General features: G+C 38.2%; 4 protein-coding genes and 1 pseudogene across 4 annotated transcripts; 3 read left to right on the top strand and 2 right to left on the bottom strand.

Moving 5' to 3' along the window:
• The first annotated feature begins 761 nt into the window (after positions 1-761).
• Positions 762-1924, top strand: LOC121809749 (probable ribose-5-phosphate isomerase 3, chloroplastic). Its single transcript, XM_042210524.1, has one exon. The coding sequence runs from the start codon at positions 906-908 to the stop codon at positions 1713-1715; it is 810 nt and encodes a 269-aa protein (XP_042066458.1). The 5' UTR covers positions 762-905; the 3' UTR covers positions 1716-1924.
• A 3480-nt stretch (positions 1925-5404) lies between these two features.
• LOC121807263 (PITH domain-containing protein At3g04780-like) lies at positions 5405-9179 on the top strand. The gene is made up of 8 exons (XM_042207480.1): positions 5405-5571; positions 5685-5771; positions 6984-7107; positions 7355-7403; positions 7476-7533; positions 7649-7695; positions 7784-7861; positions 8871-9179. The coding sequence occupies exons 1-8, from the start codon at positions 5533-5535 to the stop codon at positions 8917-8919; spliced, it is 531 nt and encodes a 176-aa protein (XP_042063414.1). The 5' UTR covers positions 5405-5532; the 3' UTR covers positions 8920-9179.
• Positions 9180-9809: 630 nt separating this feature from the next.
• Positions 9810-11834, top strand: LOC121807982 (annotated as a pseudogene).
• Positions 11835-12142: 308 nt separating this feature from the next.
• Positions 12143-16141, bottom strand: LOC121809851 (light-inducible protein CPRF2-like). The gene is made up of 6 exons (XM_042210674.1): positions 15593-16141; positions 15273-15372; positions 14005-14206; positions 13589-13664; positions 13380-13505; positions 12143-12698 (listed from the first exon to the last, which is right to left on the bottom strand). The coding sequence occupies exons 1-6, from the start codon at positions 16031-16033 to the stop codon at positions 12321-12323; spliced, it is 1323 nt and encodes a 440-aa protein (XP_042066608.1). The 5' UTR covers positions 16034-16141; the 3' UTR covers positions 12143-12320.
• Positions 16142-18745: 2604 nt separating this feature from the next.
• On the bottom strand, positions 18746-20496 carry LOC121806335 (sec-independent protein translocase protein TATA, chloroplastic-like). Its single transcript, XM_042206332.1, has 2 exons — positions 20069-20496; positions 18746-19012 (listed from the first exon to the last, which is right to left on the bottom strand). Exons 1-2 carry the CDS (start codon positions 20372-20374, stop codon positions 18878-18880), a joined length of 441 nt encoding a protein of 146 aa, XP_042062266.1. The 5' UTR covers positions 20375-20496; the 3' UTR covers positions 18746-18877.
• Between the last annotated feature and the right edge of the window lie 1099 nt (positions 20497-21595).

Below are 21595 nucleotides of genomic sequence, written 5' to 3'. Positions count from 1 at the left end.
ACCGCCGGAACCGCCGGTTTCCGTCAACGGTTTCTGACCAAACCGGCGGCCGGGGGAGCGGTTTCTGAAAAGGCTAAGAAGTAGGTCTGAAAAGGTGTCGGGAACCGCCGAACCAGCGGTTCAGAACCGGCGGTTCCGGCGAAACCGGCGGTTCGGAACCGCCTGGTACGGTTCGCGAAATATGGGACCCGGAACCGGCCCGGCGGTTCCGGTGCCGGTTCGAACCTCCACCGACGGTTCCGGTTCCGGTTCGGAACCGCCGGTGACGGTTCCGGGCCGGTTCGTCCGGTTCGGTTCGGATTGGTGACCTCTAGCGCTAGGCGATTTTTTTTTTCAGAAAACCGCTTGGCGGTTGCAATGGTTCACCGAGCGCACCGCCTAGCGCCGGGGCTTGGCTAGGCGGTGCGCTAGGCGTTATTATGGATGCTCTTAATGACTCTCCAATTCCATAGTTCCAGTGAATGAGAATAAAGTAAGAGACTGAAAGAAAAAGTAACAATTAAAAGAATAAAATTATTGCTAAAAAGAAAATGATAGCTTAAGACCAAAATCGACTATAGCGAAAGTAGTTTGGGAGGCGTGAGTATATTTTAGAAATTTAAACAGTTTTTAGAAATTAACGAGTAGAAATTTAAACAGTTTTTAGAAATTAACGAGTAGTATTATATGTAAATGAGAAGGAATAATAATAAAAAAATCTACTTTAAGATGTGTTATTATTAAATAAAGATAAGGATAGATTAGATAGTCTTTCCTCGCCGCAAAGGCCGATACCTACCCTTCACCCACCACCCCTCCCTCACCTCACCAAACCAACCCAGACCAGACCACACCACACCAGCACTAGAGAGAGAGAGAGAAAAAAACAGAGTTCACACATCCCCAATCTCCAATCCCCACCAACCATGGCCGCCGCCACCTTATCCCTCCTCCCCCCCGCCTCACTCCGCCGCCAGCACCCCCGCGTCCACCTCCGCCCCAAATTCTCAATCAAAGCCTCCGCACCCGTCCTCACCCAAGACGACCTCAAAAAACTCGCCGCCGACAAGGCCGTCGAGTACGTCAAGAGCGGCATGGTCCTCGGCCTCGGCACGGGCTCCACCGCCGCCTTCGTGGTCGACAAGCTGGGCGCCCTCCTCAAATCCGGCGCGCTCTCCGACATCGTGGGCGTCCCCACCTCGAAGCGCACCCAGGAGCAGGCCCTCGCCCTCGGCATCCCCCTCTCCACCCTCGACGCCCACCCCCACATCGACCTCGCCATCGACGGCGCCGACGAGGTCGACCCCAGCCTCGACCTCGTTAAGGGCCGCGGCGGCGCCCTCCTCCGCGAGAAGATGGTCGAGGCCGCCGCCGACGAATTCGTCGTAGTCGTCGATGACTCTAAATTGGTAACGGGGCTAGGTGGATCGGGCCTCGCGATGCCCGTCGAGGTGGTGCAGTTCTGCTGGAACTACAATCTGGTGAGGCTGCAGGAGCTGTTCAAGGAGGAGGGATGCGACGCTAAGCTCAGATTGGACGACGGAGGGAAGCCTTACGTTACGGATAACTCGAACTACATTGTGGATTTGTATTTCAAGACTCCGATTAGGGATTCCGGCGCGGCGGGGAAGGAGATCGCCGCATTGGAAGGGGTGGTGGATCACGGATTGTTCTTGGATATGGCGACAGCTGTCATTATCGCCGGTGGGAGTGGAATCACCGTCAAGACCAAATGATGATTGGGGATTTGCCGATTCGGTAAGAATTGGGGATTTTGTGATGTTTGACTTAGTTTTCTTCGCCTTTTTTTGTCACTACATTGTTGTGCATTGGATTGGTGTAAGTGTGTAACTTACCATCTCAAATAAATGGAGAAAATCAAATAAAATTTGTACACTAGTTGATTAGAAGTGTATTTATCGACTAAGTACTTTTCTTGAGTTTAGTGTTGTTTTGATGGGGCCTTGAATATATATATATATATCATGACTATTGGTTAAACTATCAGAATCCAGATGAAAAATATGATTAGCAGCACTGTTGGGGAGTCTTTGTATATCTTCTGGTTTTGTGTTGAAACACTGATTCAAAGTTTATAAAAGTACAGGTTATTTATGAAAAAGTCAAGTATGCCCTCTATTTTAAGTATAATATCTCCTTTTATTAAAAAATTTATGTTCTGTCTAAATTTTGATAAGGCATATAAAGCAGAATTTTCTGCAGCACTACGAGTATTTATAACAAAATAGCTGTATAATCATCGAAAGTAAATATACTTCGTATTCAATTTTATCCCATCATTTTATACAAAAATGTCTCAGTTTTCAATCTTAGAGTAATTGCGAAAAAGTAGCAAAATTTTCAAGTTTTGCTTAAAGGTATCCCAACGAAATTTTATGGATGAAGCTGATGTTTCTTGTAAAATGTAGGGCAATTTCATCTACAACTTGAAACTTATTTTCTCTCTATTTAACCTTTAGGAATCAATTTTTTTAAAATCGCATTGCCTGGAAGAAATGCATCAACGTATACGAAACAGGAGGAGTACTATCATATATCGAAAAAATTTGAATTATACTAGTTGCTAGTTTCATCAACATTGTGAATAAATATGATAAGCATACATTAATAATTACACCCTCCGTTCTATTACTTGCGTTTCTTTTTGGCACGGAGATTAAGAAAAATTGTGTTAGATGAGTTAAGTAAACGGAGAATAAAGTGAAAAATGAAAAAAAGATATAGAGATGAAGAGAGGAAAAAAGTAAAAGAGAGTAAAGTCAATGAAACGTACTAAAATGGCAAAATGACTCTATTACTATGGAACATATGGAGTATTTGTATAAGTAATAAAATTTAAAAATCTGAATTAAAAATATAAATCTTGAAAAATATATGATAAATCCGTTTATAAGTTATATGTTCATTGTTTAAAATTTAATTTACTATACATATTATTATCCTAAATAATGATACCACTGGCTACAAATTTCAAATATTAAACCCATTTATAATTGATGTACTCCTATTTCATTTCAATTTCAGTTAGTAACCTATATTTTCATAAGGTATTCATGACAATTTCAATTAGTAGCCTATCTTTCATAGTATTTTTTCTCATATTACAGGGGTAATTCTTTTTTTTGTACTAGCCTACAACTAACATTCTTTTTGTGTACTGGATTTTTTTTTTTGTTCCAACTTTGGGAGGGACGCATGAGGGTTATGCGTCTCCTTTTAATGAAACGCCTCACGGTCATGCGTCTTCCAATTTTTTCGAATTTTTTTTAACGACACATGACACTAATGCGTCTTAGAGAGAGACGCATCTCTCTCATGTGTCTCTTATTTTTTTTTATTTTACAGATGACGCATGACCATCATGCGTCTTAGGGAGAGACGCATGAGGCTCATGCGTCTCTAATTTTGTTCAAGTGAAGCAAGCATGAATAAGACGCATGATTTATGTGGGCATCTGCGTCTATTTCATTCTCCACTGCTGCAAACTCTGTGGTTCTACTTGAGCTCTCCATGGTCATAACTGAATCTAGAGCATCACCTGTCAAAATAAGTTTTGTGATTTAGCACTAATCAACTCAGAACTGACACATGTAATCATATAAAATTCCACCAAAGTTGCATATATAGATACTTATTACTTGTCAGTATAAAAGATTATTTTTGGAAGAGAAAAAGTGATGATCTTATTCATGATTCACTTGAATAAAATTAGAGACGCATGCCTCATGCGTCTCTCCCTAAAATGCATGACGGTCATGCGTTGTCCGTAAAATATAAAAAAAACAAGAGACGGATGAGAGAGATGCGTCTCTCTCTAAGACGCATTAGCGTCATGCATCGTTAAAAAAATTCAAAAAAATTAGAAGACGCATGACCGTGATGCGTTTCATTAAAAGGATACGCATGACCCTCATGCTTCTCTCACCAAATCGGAACAAAAAAAAAGTCCAGTACACAAAAAGAATGTTAGTCGTAGGCTAGTACAAAAAAAGAATTACCCCCATAGTATATGTTAACATTAGTTAAGTTATCGTTATCTATATATCCACAAGGGAAATTTTGAGGAAATATAAATGTTAGGGAAAATTGTCATTATGAACTTTGGTCAAATTTTGGTTTATCACGTAACTTTAAAAATGACCAATTATATCATAATTTTGATATTTTTTTCAAACCGTCACATAGAAAAAATTACATCATGATACATTTATTTTATCAACGTAATACATATATACTCCATGTAAAAATTAAATGACTGAACGTATTTTTTGTTTGCAAAAATCATACATAATTTTTCTCAAATTATAATCTATGAAATAATTGAGAAAAATGTCAAAGTTATAATATGATTGGTCATTCTTAGGACTAGGAGTATATGGCTGGGAATACAGAATGCTAAAAGTCATTGAACTAAGAATTAATCTTTCTCGGAAGTTAAAAGGGTGAATCAATATTTGCATTTGAATTTATAGCAATTTGATTTCCAACTTGCAATTTTTGTCACTTTATTTGCTATCCAATATTTTAAGACCGTATATTGATTACTAAAACACGGAATACTTCAGTGACAATAAATAAAATTAATTAATGATTTGTGCAACAATGTTACACTAGTTAAATAAACAAGTCGTGTTCAATCAGTCATTATAAATTAGATAATGTTTCATAACAAACACATTAATAACTTTTACTATGCCAAAATGCTCTATGGAGTACTACTTTTGGCTGAAACGAATAGGAAGGAATTTTGATTGAAGAAATGATAATCCTTGTTGATTTTAGTTTTTAAAAATGGAAAATAAAAATTAAGTTGCCATATGACACCATCTAAATAGACCATATATTTATTATTTATATGTACTAATATTTTGTGTAAATTTTAATACGTAGGAGTACCACTACTTAAACTTTGATTTTATCACAATCCAACCATTTTTTAATTAACTAAATTCCAAATTACTATGTATGATGGGGTATGTAATATGTAAGAAAATAATCAGTTGTGCAAATAATGAGAAACAATAAATAAAAACTTTGAAAAAAGTAGACTACACTTTATTTGTTTTCTTGCTAGATGAATGAAGAGTATTCACTCGACGAAACTAAGAGCATCCACTACGCGTCCCGCGCGCGGCTCGTGTTCCGTTCCGGAGGGACGATTTCGCCGCGGGACGCGTTGCAGCGTATCGCCCGTCCCGGAGCCCGTCCCGTATCCCGTCTCTGCGCGACTCGGGATGCGACGTCACGCCACGCGCCCGGCCGATGCGTCGCTCGCCCGACGCATTAGAGGGTCAAATCCATGACTATTTGGTTAACTATGAACGCTACAATTTATTTTAATGAAAAATCGATAATTTATTGCCTATTCAATTTAAATGATTTTACAGAGACTTCACATAGTATATGTATATCATTCCTAACGCGTTTTTTTCAGAGGGCGATAGGTTTTTAAGTCGACAAATCTGAATCCAAAGAGAGGGAATCGCCCTTTTTTCTCCATCCCAATTTCTGAGCATCGCATTTCCAGCTGCCATGGCCACCGAAGCAGCCTCCTCTCTCCATCGAAATCAAGTAATATTATCTCTTGCTTATGCGATTCTCTCAATTTTATGCATGCTGCTTTTTTTGTAGAAAAAGTTATGCGTTTGTTTGATCAAATGTTTGATGCATTGACTAATGATCAGGTTGATTTGATGGAGTTTATCGACTGGTCTAGTGTGGAATGTTTGAATCAAAACAGCAGCCACTCTCTTCCTAATGCTCTCAAACAGGTAGTACTATATTATTTGTCAGATTCCCCTTGGGTTTGGGGACTTGGGGTTATTGTCTCTCTTAGGATTCTTTACCGTTTTCTCAAGTTAATGGATTTGAGCATTTATCAATTGGAGCTTTTCTTAAATTGAAAGAAGTTTTAATATGCTTCACGATTTTGGCGTAATTTGATGTCTTGTTAGGCGAAAACGAGAATTTTGTTGAACTAGACAATGTGTACACAACACATAAAAACACAAAATCTCGATACGCATATATACACATCACGCACCTTATTGTTCTGCAAGGCCACTTCTTCTTTCATCGTCTCTTTCTAATCTAAGCCTGACTTATTTATGAACAACGACGTGGCCGATTTCATTAACCTAGAATGTTCTAGTTGGTTGCGTGTGTTAGCTTATTACATCGAAATATTGCTAAGTTGCACAATGCATCTTGTCACAGCCTTTCTCGAAGTATTTAGAGGCCTCCAAATCTGGCCATTTAATTAGTATTGCATTTTGCAAATCTCAAAACCTACATGAAGCAATTTTCTCATTCCTTCTAGACAATCCCTAAGTCAGCCAGCCAGTGGAGAAGACTTCTCAATGCTTTTATTCGACACCATCTTTCTTTTCTTATATAAATTCCCCTTTTAGCTTGTGAAATCTTGTAGTGTTGTGATCTTTGGGGAACATATCCCAAGATGGTTCATCATTTGAGCATGGTTCTCTAGACATATCTTCATCAATATTTGCGACATCGGCGTACTTGAGATTTGGCTTTTGTACTTTGCCTATTGTTCGATGTTGTAGTCTCAGGGACTCCTCAAACTGTTCTGTGGTCGCCCGATCTCCTTATCAATTTTTGTGACTTTGTCTAATATACTTCTATTTTGCCCTAGAAGCATCTTCTTCAACATCTGATTCTTGTACACTTTCAATTTACTCACTCTGTCTTTTCATAAGTTTCACACGAATCTTGTCCTCCATCTCTTTTGAATCCGAAAACTCTTTCTTTTGTCGCAATTTTAGTGTTCCCTGTCAAATTCCATTTTGCTTAGATTTTCCGTTCATATGGTTATAAATTAAAGCACAAAGTAAATAGGTAATCACCTAGTTCAACTGTAAGAGATTATGCTTGGGGGCGCTGCCAAGCCAAATAATATGTTAGTGTTGTTTCAATGCTGCATCTTTGACCATTATAGATTGTAAATGCTTGTTTTGTATCAGGGGTACAGGGAAGACGAAGGTTTGCACTTGGAAAGTGATGCGGATGAGCAACTCTTAATCTACGTTCCCTTTAATCAAGTTGTTAAAATTCATTCCATTGTAATTAATGGTCCTGAGGAGGAAGGTAACTAGCTCTTAAAATCTCATTTCATACTGATGCAGTAAAATCTCTTTCTTCAGTGACTTTCATTGATTCTCTTGCTATAATATTGTGCCTGATTTTTTTCTTTTTATTCCCCCAAAAAGAAGGTCTCACTCCGAAATCCCCAAATAATATATTGAACAAATTTTTTTTATTCTTTCCTATTGTATCGGTGACAATCCCATTGATTGAGTGTTCACTCATACTAGTGCTATTTTGGAAATTCCAGGTCCAAAAACGGTGAAACTTTTTGCTAACCGAGAGCACATGGGATTTAGGTATTTCTGAGGATTAATCATTTATATCTCTCTTGCTGTTTTTGAACTGTTCTGATTATTATAAGTCCACAGTAATGTCAATGATTTCCCCCCAAGTGATGTCGCTGTTTTATCCGAGGACAACCTTAAGGTAAACTTAGTGCTTCTCATTTTCATCTTGTTTGCTTGATATAAACGTTGTTTACCTGCTTGTGGTTGCAATTTTATATGAAATATGATGCCGGATATACTAAAAAACTTTGTAGGGAAAACCAGTTATATTGAAATACGTCAAGTTTCAGAATGTTCGCAGGTGTGTTTTTGTCTCTATGCCTATACACTCAATTACATTGCACAGCCAATATCTTTTGTAACTGTTCTCACTAATTGTTCTTAATCAGCTTGACAATCTTCATCGAGGAAAATCAATCTGGTTCTGAAATTTCGAAAGTTCAAAAGATTGCTCTATTTGGATCAACGTAAGTTTTCATTGCACTTCTCTTTTGGCAACCTATCATTTTTACGATTGCAGAGTCAAATTGGGTGATTAAGCTGCCAAATTTTTCAATACCAATTTTCAGTAGGCAACTATGCCTCATCCCCTTGGTGCTTGTTTGGTATCGGTAGTTAGGTTGTTAGTATGCCCATTACACCCTAATATCATGCTTGGTACAAAACACACATTCTTTATAAACGAAAAGCTCAAAGATATTATACAGATTTGTGTGATCCTGCATGCCACCTCCAAGTTAATATACCTAATACAAATCATAATCATAACAAATATTTAACATATTTAATGTGAATGCATCCTAGCAAAACAAAGAATTATACATTACATACTGTATCCTACCAAACATGATGTTGATATGGACTTGCAAACTCAAGATATCTGGGGAAACGAATAACCTTTTTTGAATTGACTAATGATGTTTATAAGTATTCTATATTTTAATTTCCCAGTGTGTTATAATATGCTCTGTGAAAGGCATTAAAAATGGCTTGACATCTTCTTTCTTCAAAGTAAACATTTATTTTGAACTATCTAAATTAGCACATTTCTCAAAATGGCAATTCTTCTCCCTTAAAAGTATTGAACTTCAGTTGAGATATATATGCTTAGTTAATTGTGTGCATCGGGTGTGATGCAAATATTAGGGGCACTGCTACTGACTTCAGGTATTTGTAGGGCTCAAGCTATACTGGCATTTGGCTTGTGGTCTTGCAAACATGTTCGGTTAGAGAGCATACGAGCCAGTCGATTGGTCCTTAACTTTAGATTATTCAAAGTTTTGTAAATTTAAAGAATGGCAAGAAGACAAATCTATAATGCCTGTGTGTTTGCATTATGTGTTAAGCCTCATAAATTGATTGGGTATTCACCAACTACCTCTAATGTATTTTTGTCTAAAAAATGTCAGGGCGGCTTAAATGTGCTTGTAACTGGAATGATTTGCCATAAATTTCAATTTTGATTGGGTTTTGCAGGGTTGAAACAACGGATATGAAAGGTCTGAAGAAGATTGAGGAGCATTGAGCTGCCCGGAAATGGGCAAGAGACGAAGGTGAATCGGTTGAAAAGCCTTTCCCCTGCTGCAAACTCTCTTCGCATGCTTGGTTAAAAGAAAAACTCGTGTGGTCGTTATATTTGTCACTCTCTAACGTGTAACTCATGAATTTGGTAGGTCTTTTGTTTTCATGGCTGCATAACTGTCCATAGACAAATTTGCAATATTTTCCATTTCAACATTGTTAAGACTTCACACAGTTGGTAGAGAAATTGTTGTGATTGATCAAGTTATGTAGGGTGACTTGAGCAGGTGTTGTGCTCTCCGACTCGTATAGGTTTTTTACTTGTGAAAGAGTCATTTGTTGACCCTTTCATGGCCTATGCAAAGTGGAGCTTGAGTTTCCCAATTCTAGATATTCGACGATAGAATGACAAAAAAATCTATAATATGGGTGACTTCATTGTTTAAAAAGTTGGCCTGGATCGGGTGATCAGGTTTGAAATTGACACTGTTGAACAATTGATAGCTTTATTGGTTCATGTTGAATTTAAGGTTTTTTAATGATTATGATTAATCCAATCCTTGTATTAGTTTCAATGAACTAATTTGACCAGTTAGAATAACGAATTGATAGCTTTATTGGTTCAGATTTTTAAAAAGTTAGAGACGTGATCTTCAAAAATCCCCGATGATATTTGTATTTCGACGTGGAATGAATATCTATCTATGTTTATAAGTAATGCAACAAGGTCCAAAGATTTTACGGTATTTAATTTCCAAGTATCTCAATTAATCACACTGAAAAAAAGAAGCAGCCAAGAGAGTAAGAGAGCCGGCCAATGACGTGAAATACATCCCACCATAAAGACACCACATTCATCCCACATATTGCCATTTGCACACAACCAAACAATCAATGGCCGCCGACAACGCATGGCAGCTCACCGCCGCCGCCCTGGTAGCCGTCCAGTCAATGCCGGGCCTCATCCTCCTCTTCGGCGGGCTAGCAAAAAAGAAATGGGCTGTAAGTCTACGCCTTCGCCGCCACCCTCATCTGCTGGGTGGGGTGGGGCGGGGCTACCGCATGTCCTTTGGAGACAGGTGAGATACAAATTCTTAGGTTTTTATCTTCAAAAATAGGAGGAGTAGCTCATGAGATTTTCGTACTTATTTCATTTTTTTTACATTTATGTGAGATATTATTACTACTAGTTATTTTTGTTTCATTTGCCAACAGTAGGCTGGTCGACTTCTTGGGGAAGCCGGCGCCGGCGATGGACGACGGATTTTTGATGGGGAGGATGAGGTTCGCGGCGTGGATGGCGGTGGTGCCGCTGTGGCATACGGTGGGGGCGTATAGTGTGTGGAATGGGGAGGGGTGGCTGGCGAAGATGGATGGGGGTTATTGATTTTGCGGGTGGTTTTGTTATTCATTTATCTTCTGGTGTTGCTCATATACTGCTGCATACTGGCTACATTCCATTCTAATAATCATCTCATTTTTTCTTTTACAAAATTTAATACTATTTCATATTAGTATTCTTTTTTTACTTCTATAATATTTCTTTTTTAGTTTTATAGCGAAAAGAAATGTCATTACTAGCATAGAATGGAGGGAGTACTACTCCCTTTGTCCCAGATTAAAAAGCCCAAGGCGACTCTGCATGTGTTTTGAAAAATGTTAAGCAAAAGTAGAAAAGATTAGTAGAATATGAGTTTTACTTAATAATCTTATTGTGGGACATATAAAAATGTTAAAAATCGACTCTTATTAGGATGGAAGGAGAAATATTCAAGCCAAATTTTCGAATAAATCACGAAAGATGTAACGCCGTTTCAAACTTAATCAAACGTTTTCGTTTTGGCTAACGCCGTTTTATCCACTTGTTTTGAATTGACTGTCATATTAACGTGCAATTCGCCGGGAAAAAAAGAGTAGGTTGAGATAATCACGAAAATTTCATTTCTAGTGATTTATTTTTCAGATTTATAACAATATGTAATTGACAAGAATTTGATTAACTTTTGTGGTTTATTAGGGAATTTACTCTATATTTATTTGTCAAAATAAATTATTATACAATTAATGTTTAATGTAAAAATAAATGACAATTAGGTGGGGCCGAGGAGCGACAGCGACAGAAAAAGATTTCCACCAAACAGCATAGTGATGATGCTCGCCGGCGCCGGGCTGCTCTGGATGGGCTGGACCGGCTTCAACGGCGGCGCACCCTACGCCGCCACCGCGATCGCCTCCCTCGCCGTGATCAACACCCACGTCTGCGCCGCCGCAAGCCTCCTCACATGGCTCCTCCTTGATATGACCATCTCCGGCAAGCCCTCCGCCGGCGGCCTCGTCCAGTGCTGGGCCGCCGTGCTCATGGGCCTCATCTCCGGCAGCCTCCCGTGGTACACGCTCCACCGGGTGGCGAGGACCCCTTCGCCGGATTCCACACCCACGCCGTCGCCGGATATGGCGAGGCGGCCGGCGGTGGAGGGAAGTAGGTCGGCCTTGCGTACGCGCTGGGGGTGGCAGATGGTGGGGATTGTGTTGGTTGTGTGTTTGAATGTGGTGGTGATGAGGGTGATTTGTTTGGTGGTGAGGGTTTTTGTGCCGCTTAGGATGAGTGAGGAGGAAATGGAGATGGGCGATGAGGAAGGAAGTGCATGCATGGAGAGGATTGATGATCAATCCAAGTTTGTTGGCGCTAAGGTGAACTCGATTTATGACGTTGATGAGGTTGTTCTCTCTAAAACACCTACTTATGAAATGCATACGGGGTTTGATACATGTCATGTTCATCACCAGATTTCATGCAATATTAATTTAAGTGAAAAGAGACTAGTGTTTACATTTCAGGAAATGCTTCCAAGTTCCAACATAGTGAGTCATAAACATATAGATAGTCTTAGTATCAATCATGAAAGTGTGGTTTGGTAAAATTTCAAAACAATAATTACCCACCAAGTCTTCTTAGCCAAGAGGAACAGAATCTGCCATTTCTGTGCTGAATTGTTCTCCAAATTCCTTCTTTCTTTTTATGTTTGCATTACTTGTAGCCACTAGTTGTGCAAGTATATTTTGAGGAAGATGATTCCTCCTGGAGATAAGAGGGATTAGATTAATTCTTTAATTACGTATTTATCTGTTGCGAAGGTTCTTTTAGCATAAAGTCTAGTACAAGAGTATCTATTTCTTCTAATAAAGAGGGAGAATCAACAAAAAAGAATAAAAATAAATCCAAACAATAAACACAAGAGTAAAAGATCACTAGAATGTTGAGTCTCAAGGAGTATAAATTAGTTAGATGGGGAACTTACAAATGGAAAGAGGGGGAAATGGATCTCTTCATAGAGACAACAATTGAAACCAATGCATGAATGGATTAATAATGAGTAGTATCTCTCAAAGATTCACACTGCAGCCTTATTGCTCTCCGGTGCCTTGAGTATCCGAGGAGGCGCGGATGCGCTTCTGGAGATGCTCCAAGCTTGCCACTCTCTGCATAGAAACAGTCCTTCCCATCTTGTTCCCCCCAGCTGCTGCATCTGCTTGTGCATTCTCTGCCGGAGGAATGTCCACCACACTGTTTCGAACTCTGTGGTCTTGCACCGAAGCCTGACTACTGGAAGGGGCGTGGTAGTAGTGCTGCTCCGGATCATCTTGCACAGGTACAGCTGCATCAGCTGAAGTGTCGGGACTTCCGGAGAAAGAGGGCATGCCCATTGTGGAGATCTCCGACATAGCTTGGAACAGTGGGTTCAACCCAGTGACTCTTTTAACTCTTTCTTCAGCCATTTTTACCTGTACCATTGAGTAATAAAAACATGTTATATCTTCCGTTGGATCTTCAACGTATGACAGGTTTCACTCCGACCCATATGATATGCACTATGGTGAATGGATAAGCAATGCATGGTTTCTAATTTTCAGAATGTGACAAAACACAGGGCTGTCAATTCGTGCATGTTGTGTCAACACGATAACAACACAACGGGACAAGACACAAACACGGCCAACTATTGATCGGCTTGACAAGAACTCAACACGATTTATACATACACAGACATGAGGTGGCATGATTTCATTCATGTTAATATCCTACAATAATGCGTGGTACTGCCGTGTCATGTTAAAAAATGTCAACCCTATGCCCACATGGTGCACAAAGGCCAGATGACTTGTATATTCTTCCAATGCCAAGAATTGTTGAAATCTTATTCTGATCATCTTACAATGAAATCTAAAAGCAAAAGGCCAAGCACACAGGAATGCTGATTGCAATCTATGCACCTTCTGGCTGGTAACGAAATGCTGGCTAATACATTTGTTTAGGATTTGAATCGTTTATCATATTTCTTTACAGACCTCTTCAGAATTTATTTTAAAAATTTAGAAAACCTGAGAACTCGTTCAGAATAGTTCGAAGACATGAATTCCCGAATGCAAGCAATGATGCTCTGTAAGTAATGTGGTCTGATTTACCTTTGCTCTCAGTGTCTCGACATCAGCCTTCAGAACTCTATTGTCAACAGCTGCTTCATTGTACTTATGGCTTATGTCAGTGAGGCGTTTAAGTAAAGAAGAGTTCTCAACTCTTAATTGAGAAACCTAGACAAACAAGAAAGATTAGTATCAATAAAAAAAGGACAAACCACCAGATGGGAAAAGCTTACAACTTGAAGAGAGTATACCTGCGTCTCAAGCTCAGACAAATGGGCCTGCTTTCTTCGTCTAGAGCGCCTAGCTGATTCTCTATTTGAAAGCATTCTGGAAACCAGCAAGCAAACAATTAGAAGAAGAAATAAACTCTTTAACTCGACTGCATGCTAAAATATGCTGGAGATTTTATTTGCATATGACAATTTCATGATGTAAGTACCTCAGTGACAGATGCTTCAATATTTGGCATAGAATACCACAAACTAAACCAGAGTTCCATATTTAACAAATACAAATCTGTTTTTTGGTATATCTTAAGGATTAAAAGACCAAATAACACTTTGAAGACAATCTACATCTATAGTAATTTCCTAAGGCGAATTCCTAACATAATCGTGAAAGTATGCATGAGCAAAACCATTGGCAACTGAAATATTCAGTAGTATACCTTCTCATGCGTTTGGCATCTGTAGGATCCATGTTTTGAGTTGATTCATTTTCTCCCTCAGCTTCATCATCATCAGACTGTTCCCCTGATGATCCACTTGTTGTAGACTTCACTTGAACCCCATATTTCTTAGAGATAGCAGGGAGAGGAGGTATACCGACTGGACCGCCACCACCATCCTTATCTTGTAGCTTTACTGAATCTACAAAACACAAGGAAAACAATACTGATTCTGTTACAAGGCCAACATTCATTGACTGCATCTTCAGATTATTTACTACTCCATGAGTAATACTACAAGTGAACCAGAGTAATTAACAACACATAATGAATCAAATTACCTGGGACCTAAACACCTCAAGTTTTCATTTATTAACACCATCTATAAACTTTCTCCTCTAACAAATTATTTGTATTTTCATCAACAATTATTAATATATATATATATATATATATATATATATATGTGTGTGTGTGTGTGTGTGTGTGTGTACTACTTTAAATCCCCTTATGCATTAAGGGCAATTAGGAGAAAATAGATACTGAAGGGAAAATGTGCATGTGAATGTTGTGTGAAGCTCATAGAACTGGTTCTTAATACCAAGTTTTTGTGATTGTCAATAGTAGAATACTATATTCCAGCTGGGAATAGACGTGCTCTCAGCACTACTAAGTACTAACATCTTCCAAGTACAGCCTTGGGCATTACAAGAACAAGCACACAAGAGTTGCTGCAACAAAGAAGATGCTTAAGACTACCTATACGCTAACATAAATTAACAGAGAATACAATATAGGCAACTCCATGTATATTAAATAAAGATAATTTCCAAAGCATCTCACAGTCTATAGTCCAGAACAATTAGAAGAGAAAGCTCCAAGACGATTTTTTAACAAAATAAAAGAATGCAGGTTCATATATGGACAAGTCATACACCCCAAATACCAAACAACAGGCAAAGGCTACATTTACAAGAGAGAACTAGTCTGAAACAAACAAGTGTCAAATTCTCTATGTTTTTGTATCTATGAGTCACCTTAAACGTAATACTCATCCCGATTATCTAATTAAACTGTAGCCTTCAACTTGACCCCCAAAATACAAGAGTGGAACAGGCAAGAACATTGAACATTGTGGAACTAACATTGAGGACGATCAGAGTATTTTCCCAACAATATTTGATCTTGAGTCCAAAATCCATATAAGAGGCAATGAGACGTATATATTCAAAACCAAATGCATTTGTATCCTTAGCAGTAAAGCAGACCTTTATGAGTAACATGAGAACCGAGCTGCAACGAATTCGAAGCCTGAGAGCCGTTGTCCGCCGCCGCACCTGTAGACACTTGATTCTTCACATTGCTTCCCTAAACACATGACAGAGCTCACATTTAGCATTGCGAGGAGATTAAAAAATCGGAAGAATCTCTCACATCAACAACATAAAGCAAAAGGCACACAAACGGCGTCAAACTCTGAGCATCTTCAATTACATAAAAACAAGAGACGCTTTCCGCAACTGTTAATTAGCTTCTAAAAAAAATTAAAAATAAAGCTGAGAAAAAAAATGATTGGGGAAAGAGATACCCGAGTCAAAGCAACGGCTGCGCACGCAAGCTCAAGGCGACTTTTGAGGTAGGCCTGATACTCCTCAGAATCTGGCGACACATTTGGGGGTGGGGCCGCTGCCGCCGCCGTCTTCGGCTGCTGCTGATTTGCATTGACCCCTACGTCAATTAAATTATGGCAGCTGCTGCCGCCTTTGATCTCCGCGACGTCTTCGTTGTGATGAGTCGAGGACGACGACGACTGTATGGTGGTGGTGGTCCGATCGGAGGCCTCCTGGAGGAAGCGTTGAAACGCCCACTCCGAAGCGCTGCGGTTCATCCCCGCGAGCTTAGATTCGGCAGTGCTCGCGGCGGAGGACGAGAGGCGTGATGCCGCCTCGTCGCCGCCGTCTTCGCCGCCGAGGCGCGGCTGAGGCGACCAGAAGTGGTCTATCTCATCCATTGAAAACACTCTTTCCATCTCTGTTTCTCTCTCTCTCTCTTATTTTTTGCAGAGCTATTTTCATTAGTTGATGTGAATTTATCTTAAATCCGTAAATATGCAAATAAAAATGTGTAAAAATTAAAAAGGAAAGTTTCTATACGCGAAATAGGAGTAATGTTCATAGTAACTTTTCAACGTAAATATAATTTAAAATGTGACAAGTGATTTATAGTATTTCCTCCTTAAATGATTAGAGGGTTTATTTTGGATATTTTTCAAACTACTTGCATTTTTGTTTGGTGATGCTTTTAGCAAGTGGGGAGAAGTTTTTTATTCTTTAGTTTTGGAATATTTGAAATAATTTAAGTTACCTAAATGCTTTTTCTTAATGAATATCTAATGATATTAAAATATCTGCAGTTCAATAACTCAGTTAGTTGTTTTATGGTATATGATAGTATTTTTATCATTAATTTACTGTAGAAAAATGCTATGTCATGTATAAAAAATCATGAGTACTAGTTATTTAGCAATTTGATTAATACAATCAAACACGCAAGCTAGTAATTTAATTAAAATGAGCAAGTTAACCATTTTTTTCAATCTTGTAGTCCATTTTTTTATTACTCCCTCAGTCATATAATAAGAGTCACTTTTTCATTTCGATCTGTGCCATAATCTATTGATTTTGTTTATTTTTTTATTATAAATACACGATGCAGAAACATATAAAATACTTTTTGATAATTAGTTATAAATTACATTTGAAATTTAATAATAAGTATAACTACCGATTAGCTGATAAGTTTTAATAATACTCCACATTACTACGCGCCAGAAGATTTAATAATATACTTATTATTTTTTGAGTTGCATGACTTACTTTGCCGTATGCATCAACTAGTTTTTGGTACAACAAAATAAAGTACAATGATGATCTATAAAATAAATATAAATATAATTTTGAAAAGAATGTGCTATAACGAGAAAATCTTATTGTTATTGACTAGTTCTTGAATATTTGGTTTCGGAAAATAAAAGAAATTAACAATTTTTCTTTGAGTTTTGTTATACTCCACGTATGTACATCTGTACATAGGATTTAAAATGTTGAACCAATTCAATGTACTCATCGCTCACTTTTTAATAGGATAAAATAAAAAAATGTGTATTGTATTTCACACGCATCTTCATAACTAGGACTAAAATTTAAAATAATTTAAAAATTAAAGTTATAATCACAAATCAATACAAAAAATATAATTAAATATACCAGAGTGTATCCATTTTTTTTTCAATTTTTGTTAATCAATACGATAAACAAATGCAAACCATTATTCAATGCCAATACAATAATAGCACATAATGATAATTTTATACTCCATAATGAAGAGAAGTTGTTAATATACCATGGTGTATACAGCTGCGACTAAGGTGTACCATCTGTTGTCCCTTTTTTAGTGTTACTCCCTAATCATCTAATTATGCATTCAAAAAGTTAATAAAAGCCCCAAATTTCATATTCTACTCTACTAAGTTTAAAATTTTATTGTTAATTTAGGGTTTTCCTATATGAAATATATAAAGACAGTGAGAGACGTTGTAGCTCAACAACTTCATGCAATATCTCCTTCCTGGCAGGATTTGGTTGAATTTAAGTCATTGCAAGCCTATAATTATTTATGGTTGCAAGCTCATAATTATTTATGAAACATAAGGAGGTGACATGGATTAGTGAAGAATCTGGTAATCTGATGTGGAGAAAAAGTGGATAAGGCCGAAGAAGAATGAATATGATTGGATGGAGGTGCCTTATTATTGTGGATATATATGCATTTTGATACCATTTTCTCATTCCACTGCCCACTTGCCCTTTCTTCACTAACCTTTATTATAATAACAAGATTCATATTACAACAACTAATTCTTTTTTCAAATAAAAGATATAAAAAAAAGACTATCGTTTAAATCACCATAATAATAATAATTCAATTTTCGGTCCCATGTCACGTCAGTTAGCTTTGTTTTAGCCATAACACCACCTATAATGAAGTCAATCTGATTTTGTGAATGGAAAGGGCATCACACCTTAAAACTAGTGTTAATAATAATTATTAATAAATATATTGTCAATAAATAAAATTAATACTATAAAATAACTACTTATGGGGAACTCGAATATTTTTTTGTGGATGAAGGGAATATGGTCATCCCCCCAAAAAATCTGTAGTTTGATTTACCTAAATTTTGATTAAAGTTAGTCTTCACAATATTTTTGAAAATTTGACATTTATACAATTGCAAAAAAACGTGAAGAGCTAACTATTATATAAGTTAGAAATATAAAAATAAACAAGATAAAGGCATATCTGAGTGAAAATGACATTGTTCCCTCGTGCTATCCACAAACTTAATAAATTCAGACGAAAAAAGTATTTCAAGACCAAATAAATTTGTGTTGGAACATTGATTGAAAATGGGCTTGATATATTAGGACACAAAAATAATTACAGAGATTGTGTGAGACAGAAAGTAGTGGTGGGAAATTCAACAAAATATTAGTGGTGGGAATTGTTTTGTTATTTAAATTCAAAAGACTCGGTGACTATGATATGTTTCGATTTATATGGAACATGCAGGTAAGCATATTGCCAAAATAAACCAATCACTTAAAACGCATTATTCCAAAATTGAGCTTATGGTAAAAAGCCAGAATTCCCATGGTATAAAAACTGAATAAGATTCATCTGAACTGGAAACTCAAGATTTGAGATTTATTGATGAAATACTGAAAACACAGCTATTTATATCTAAAAAAGGAGTACATTGTGGAATGATCAACTACAACAAACTGCCAACAGAAAGGGTGAATGTGAAGTCTCAAGAACTTCCATTTGCGCTCGGGACTTTATCCTCTTGCTTCTCTTCTTCACTCACTGTCGTCGGCTTCTCGTTGGACGCCTCAGGAGAAGGCTCGCCATCCTTGGTCAGTTCTGTCTCAAATTCTTTGGCTGCCTGCAGTGGAAATGCATCGGCCTCATAAGTTATGGCATGTTCCTTTCTCTTACACGAAAAGGAGCAAAGTTACCAACAATGTATCCTACTCATGATAGCAGATGATTACGCACAAAACTGAAGGGACACATAATGCTGTGAAGTTGAGAATTAGTTTAAAGTGACCTACATTAAACATTCTACTGCCAACAGTTGCATACTAATACTATAACTTAAGCTGTGGAGGTCTTTCTGTTGAGTTTAATTGATAAAAGGATTTACGGGAAGATCCAAAGCCAAAGCTAACATAGCAATTTATCTTCACAATTCCTTAATATGCTCGAACCACCGCCAAGAATTCTTCATTGTAACGTAGTATGGATCACGGGACTCTTTAATTATATAAGAACATCAATGACTCATTTGGAACTGGACACTAAAACTCATTGATCAAAATGTGCAGCCATTTTTCTGTTTTCACTGCTACCAGTTGTTGATCCCTTATCCAAGTGGATACGACCCCTACACGAGCTGCAGGAGGGACCGAACATGAACACCTAAACCAGAAGTCTACAAAATGAAAGCCAAGAAAATGAAACGTCCTGCACTAAGGGACCGAACATGAACACCTAAACAGAAGTCATTGATCACTGATCACAGACAAGTAAGTAGACAACTGATGAAGGATTACATGGTGCAACAAAAGTATTTCCCCACCCATAATTCTAGCTCCTACCTAATTACTCGGCGCAAGCTAATCTTTCAATTTAGATGTCTCTTTTATTCATTCATCCAAACATGATCAGAGGTCGTCAATATCATTCAAAATATTTATAGCCTTCAGCAATAGTAGTGAAGTCCACACTATACAACATAATCACGCCATAATTGTTCAAAATCCAAGTCATATAACCAAGAAGGTTCGCCGAAATCAATTTAGAAGTTGAAACCCTAATTACTCCTCTCCAGAGTTTGGGGCTTTAGGGCTTAACCATAAGTGGAATACAGTTAAAACTTAGACGCACAGCAAAAGCAATATCTATGATTATTAGAAAACCTAATCGAAAAGGAAGAGACCTGCTGAAAGCTTTTGACAGTCTTGCCAATGCTCTTTCCAACTTCGGGCAACTTCTTGGGGCCGAAGAGGAGCGCGGCGACGCCGGCGATAACTACGAGCTCCGGCACTCCGAGGCCGAAAAGGCAGTTGCACGACATCCCCCTCCTCTTGGCTGCCCTGGGCCGAACCGCCGCGAGGCCGAGCCTGGCCCGGCTGCAGACAATGGAGCTGAAGAAGAGAGAGGTGGAGGAAGAGAGAGAGGCGAATCTTCTGGGTGGATGGAGAGAGAGTGAGGGCGTGATTGCGGCGGATGAGAAGGTCGCCATTGGAACTACTCCTTTCCGGATTGAATTGCAGCTTTAAATGCTTGCTTCCAATACAGCTGTGAGTTGTGTTTGGATTGGTATTTTAAGGATTTTGGGGGTTAGGGATGTGGATACAGATGCAGTATTGCAGTATATCAGTATATTAGGCCATCCAGCGGGCGACTGGGGAGAGAAACCGCGCAGCGCTGGGCAGTCGCGTGGCGCTGGGCGGTGCGCTGGGCAGTCCGTTCGGCGCTATTGCAGCGCCCGGATCGCCCAGCGCACCGCCTAGCGCGAAAAAATAAATTTTTTTTTTTCGAAACACTATATATACGCGCTTTGTTCGTCATTTTCATTCGCACCCCTTGTTTTAACGAGGAGTGAATTGTCACTCCTTTTTATTATTGTATTTTTTTAAAAATTTATGTACTTTTTTTTATTATTGTATTTTTTTTTAATTAATGTACTTTTTAAATTATTGTACTTTTTAAAATTTTAATAGTATTATTAAACTTTTCCCGTATATGTCTCGTAAATTAAATTTCGCATATTGTGTGATTGTTAATTATTTCATTTTGTATATATTTGTTAATAGTGATGTGGATATTAGTGGCTAGGCTATGGCTGAGCTATTGCTGGGCTATTTGCTTGTTTTGATGATGTGGCAGGAGGATTTTTAGTGCTGCTGATGTGGCAGTGGCTGGGCTATGGCTGGGCTATTGCTGGGCTATTCCTATTGTGGATGGCCTTATAGGGGATATTATTAGGTAACGATAAGAAAATTATATTTCACGTTTTTTTGTTTGACTAAATTCAATAATTAAACTATGCTACTCGTAGTGTAAAATTCCGAATGAAACGCCGTGGTTTCAGGGTTGTTTGTGTTAATGCCTACGAGATTCATTGGAGTTGATGACGTCTTTGATTCCATTGTGTCTTCATTCTCTGTCAACTAATCGTCGAACCTAAGCTTGTCTTTGGCAACGATCTGCTAGACTCAGTGTTGTCCACCCCAAACGCGTCGTCCAGCTTAAAGAACAAATAAGCTCATGATGGATTGAGATTCCACGACTATTCTACGTCCCAACAAGTATCTCCTCCGCCGAGGTGCTCACAACCTGGGACTAGTCCAGATGATCAACGGTGTTGTGGTGGCAATGTGAGGCAACTAGCGAGTTAAATTTCAACTTTAAATTTACCAAAATTTGATCGAATTCCTTCAATTTTTTGCGAGATTGTTGA

The sequence above is a fragment of the Salvia splendens genome, chromosome 6 (assembly GCF_004379255.2).
Source record: "Salvia splendens isolate huo1 chromosome 6, SspV2, whole genome shotgun sequence".
Taxonomy (NCBI): domain Eukaryota; kingdom Viridiplantae; phylum Streptophyta; class Magnoliopsida; order Lamiales; family Lamiaceae; genus Salvia; species Salvia splendens.
The sequence above is the reverse complement of the archived record's forward strand: the minus strand, read 5'-3'. Positions and strand labels throughout refer to the sequence as shown.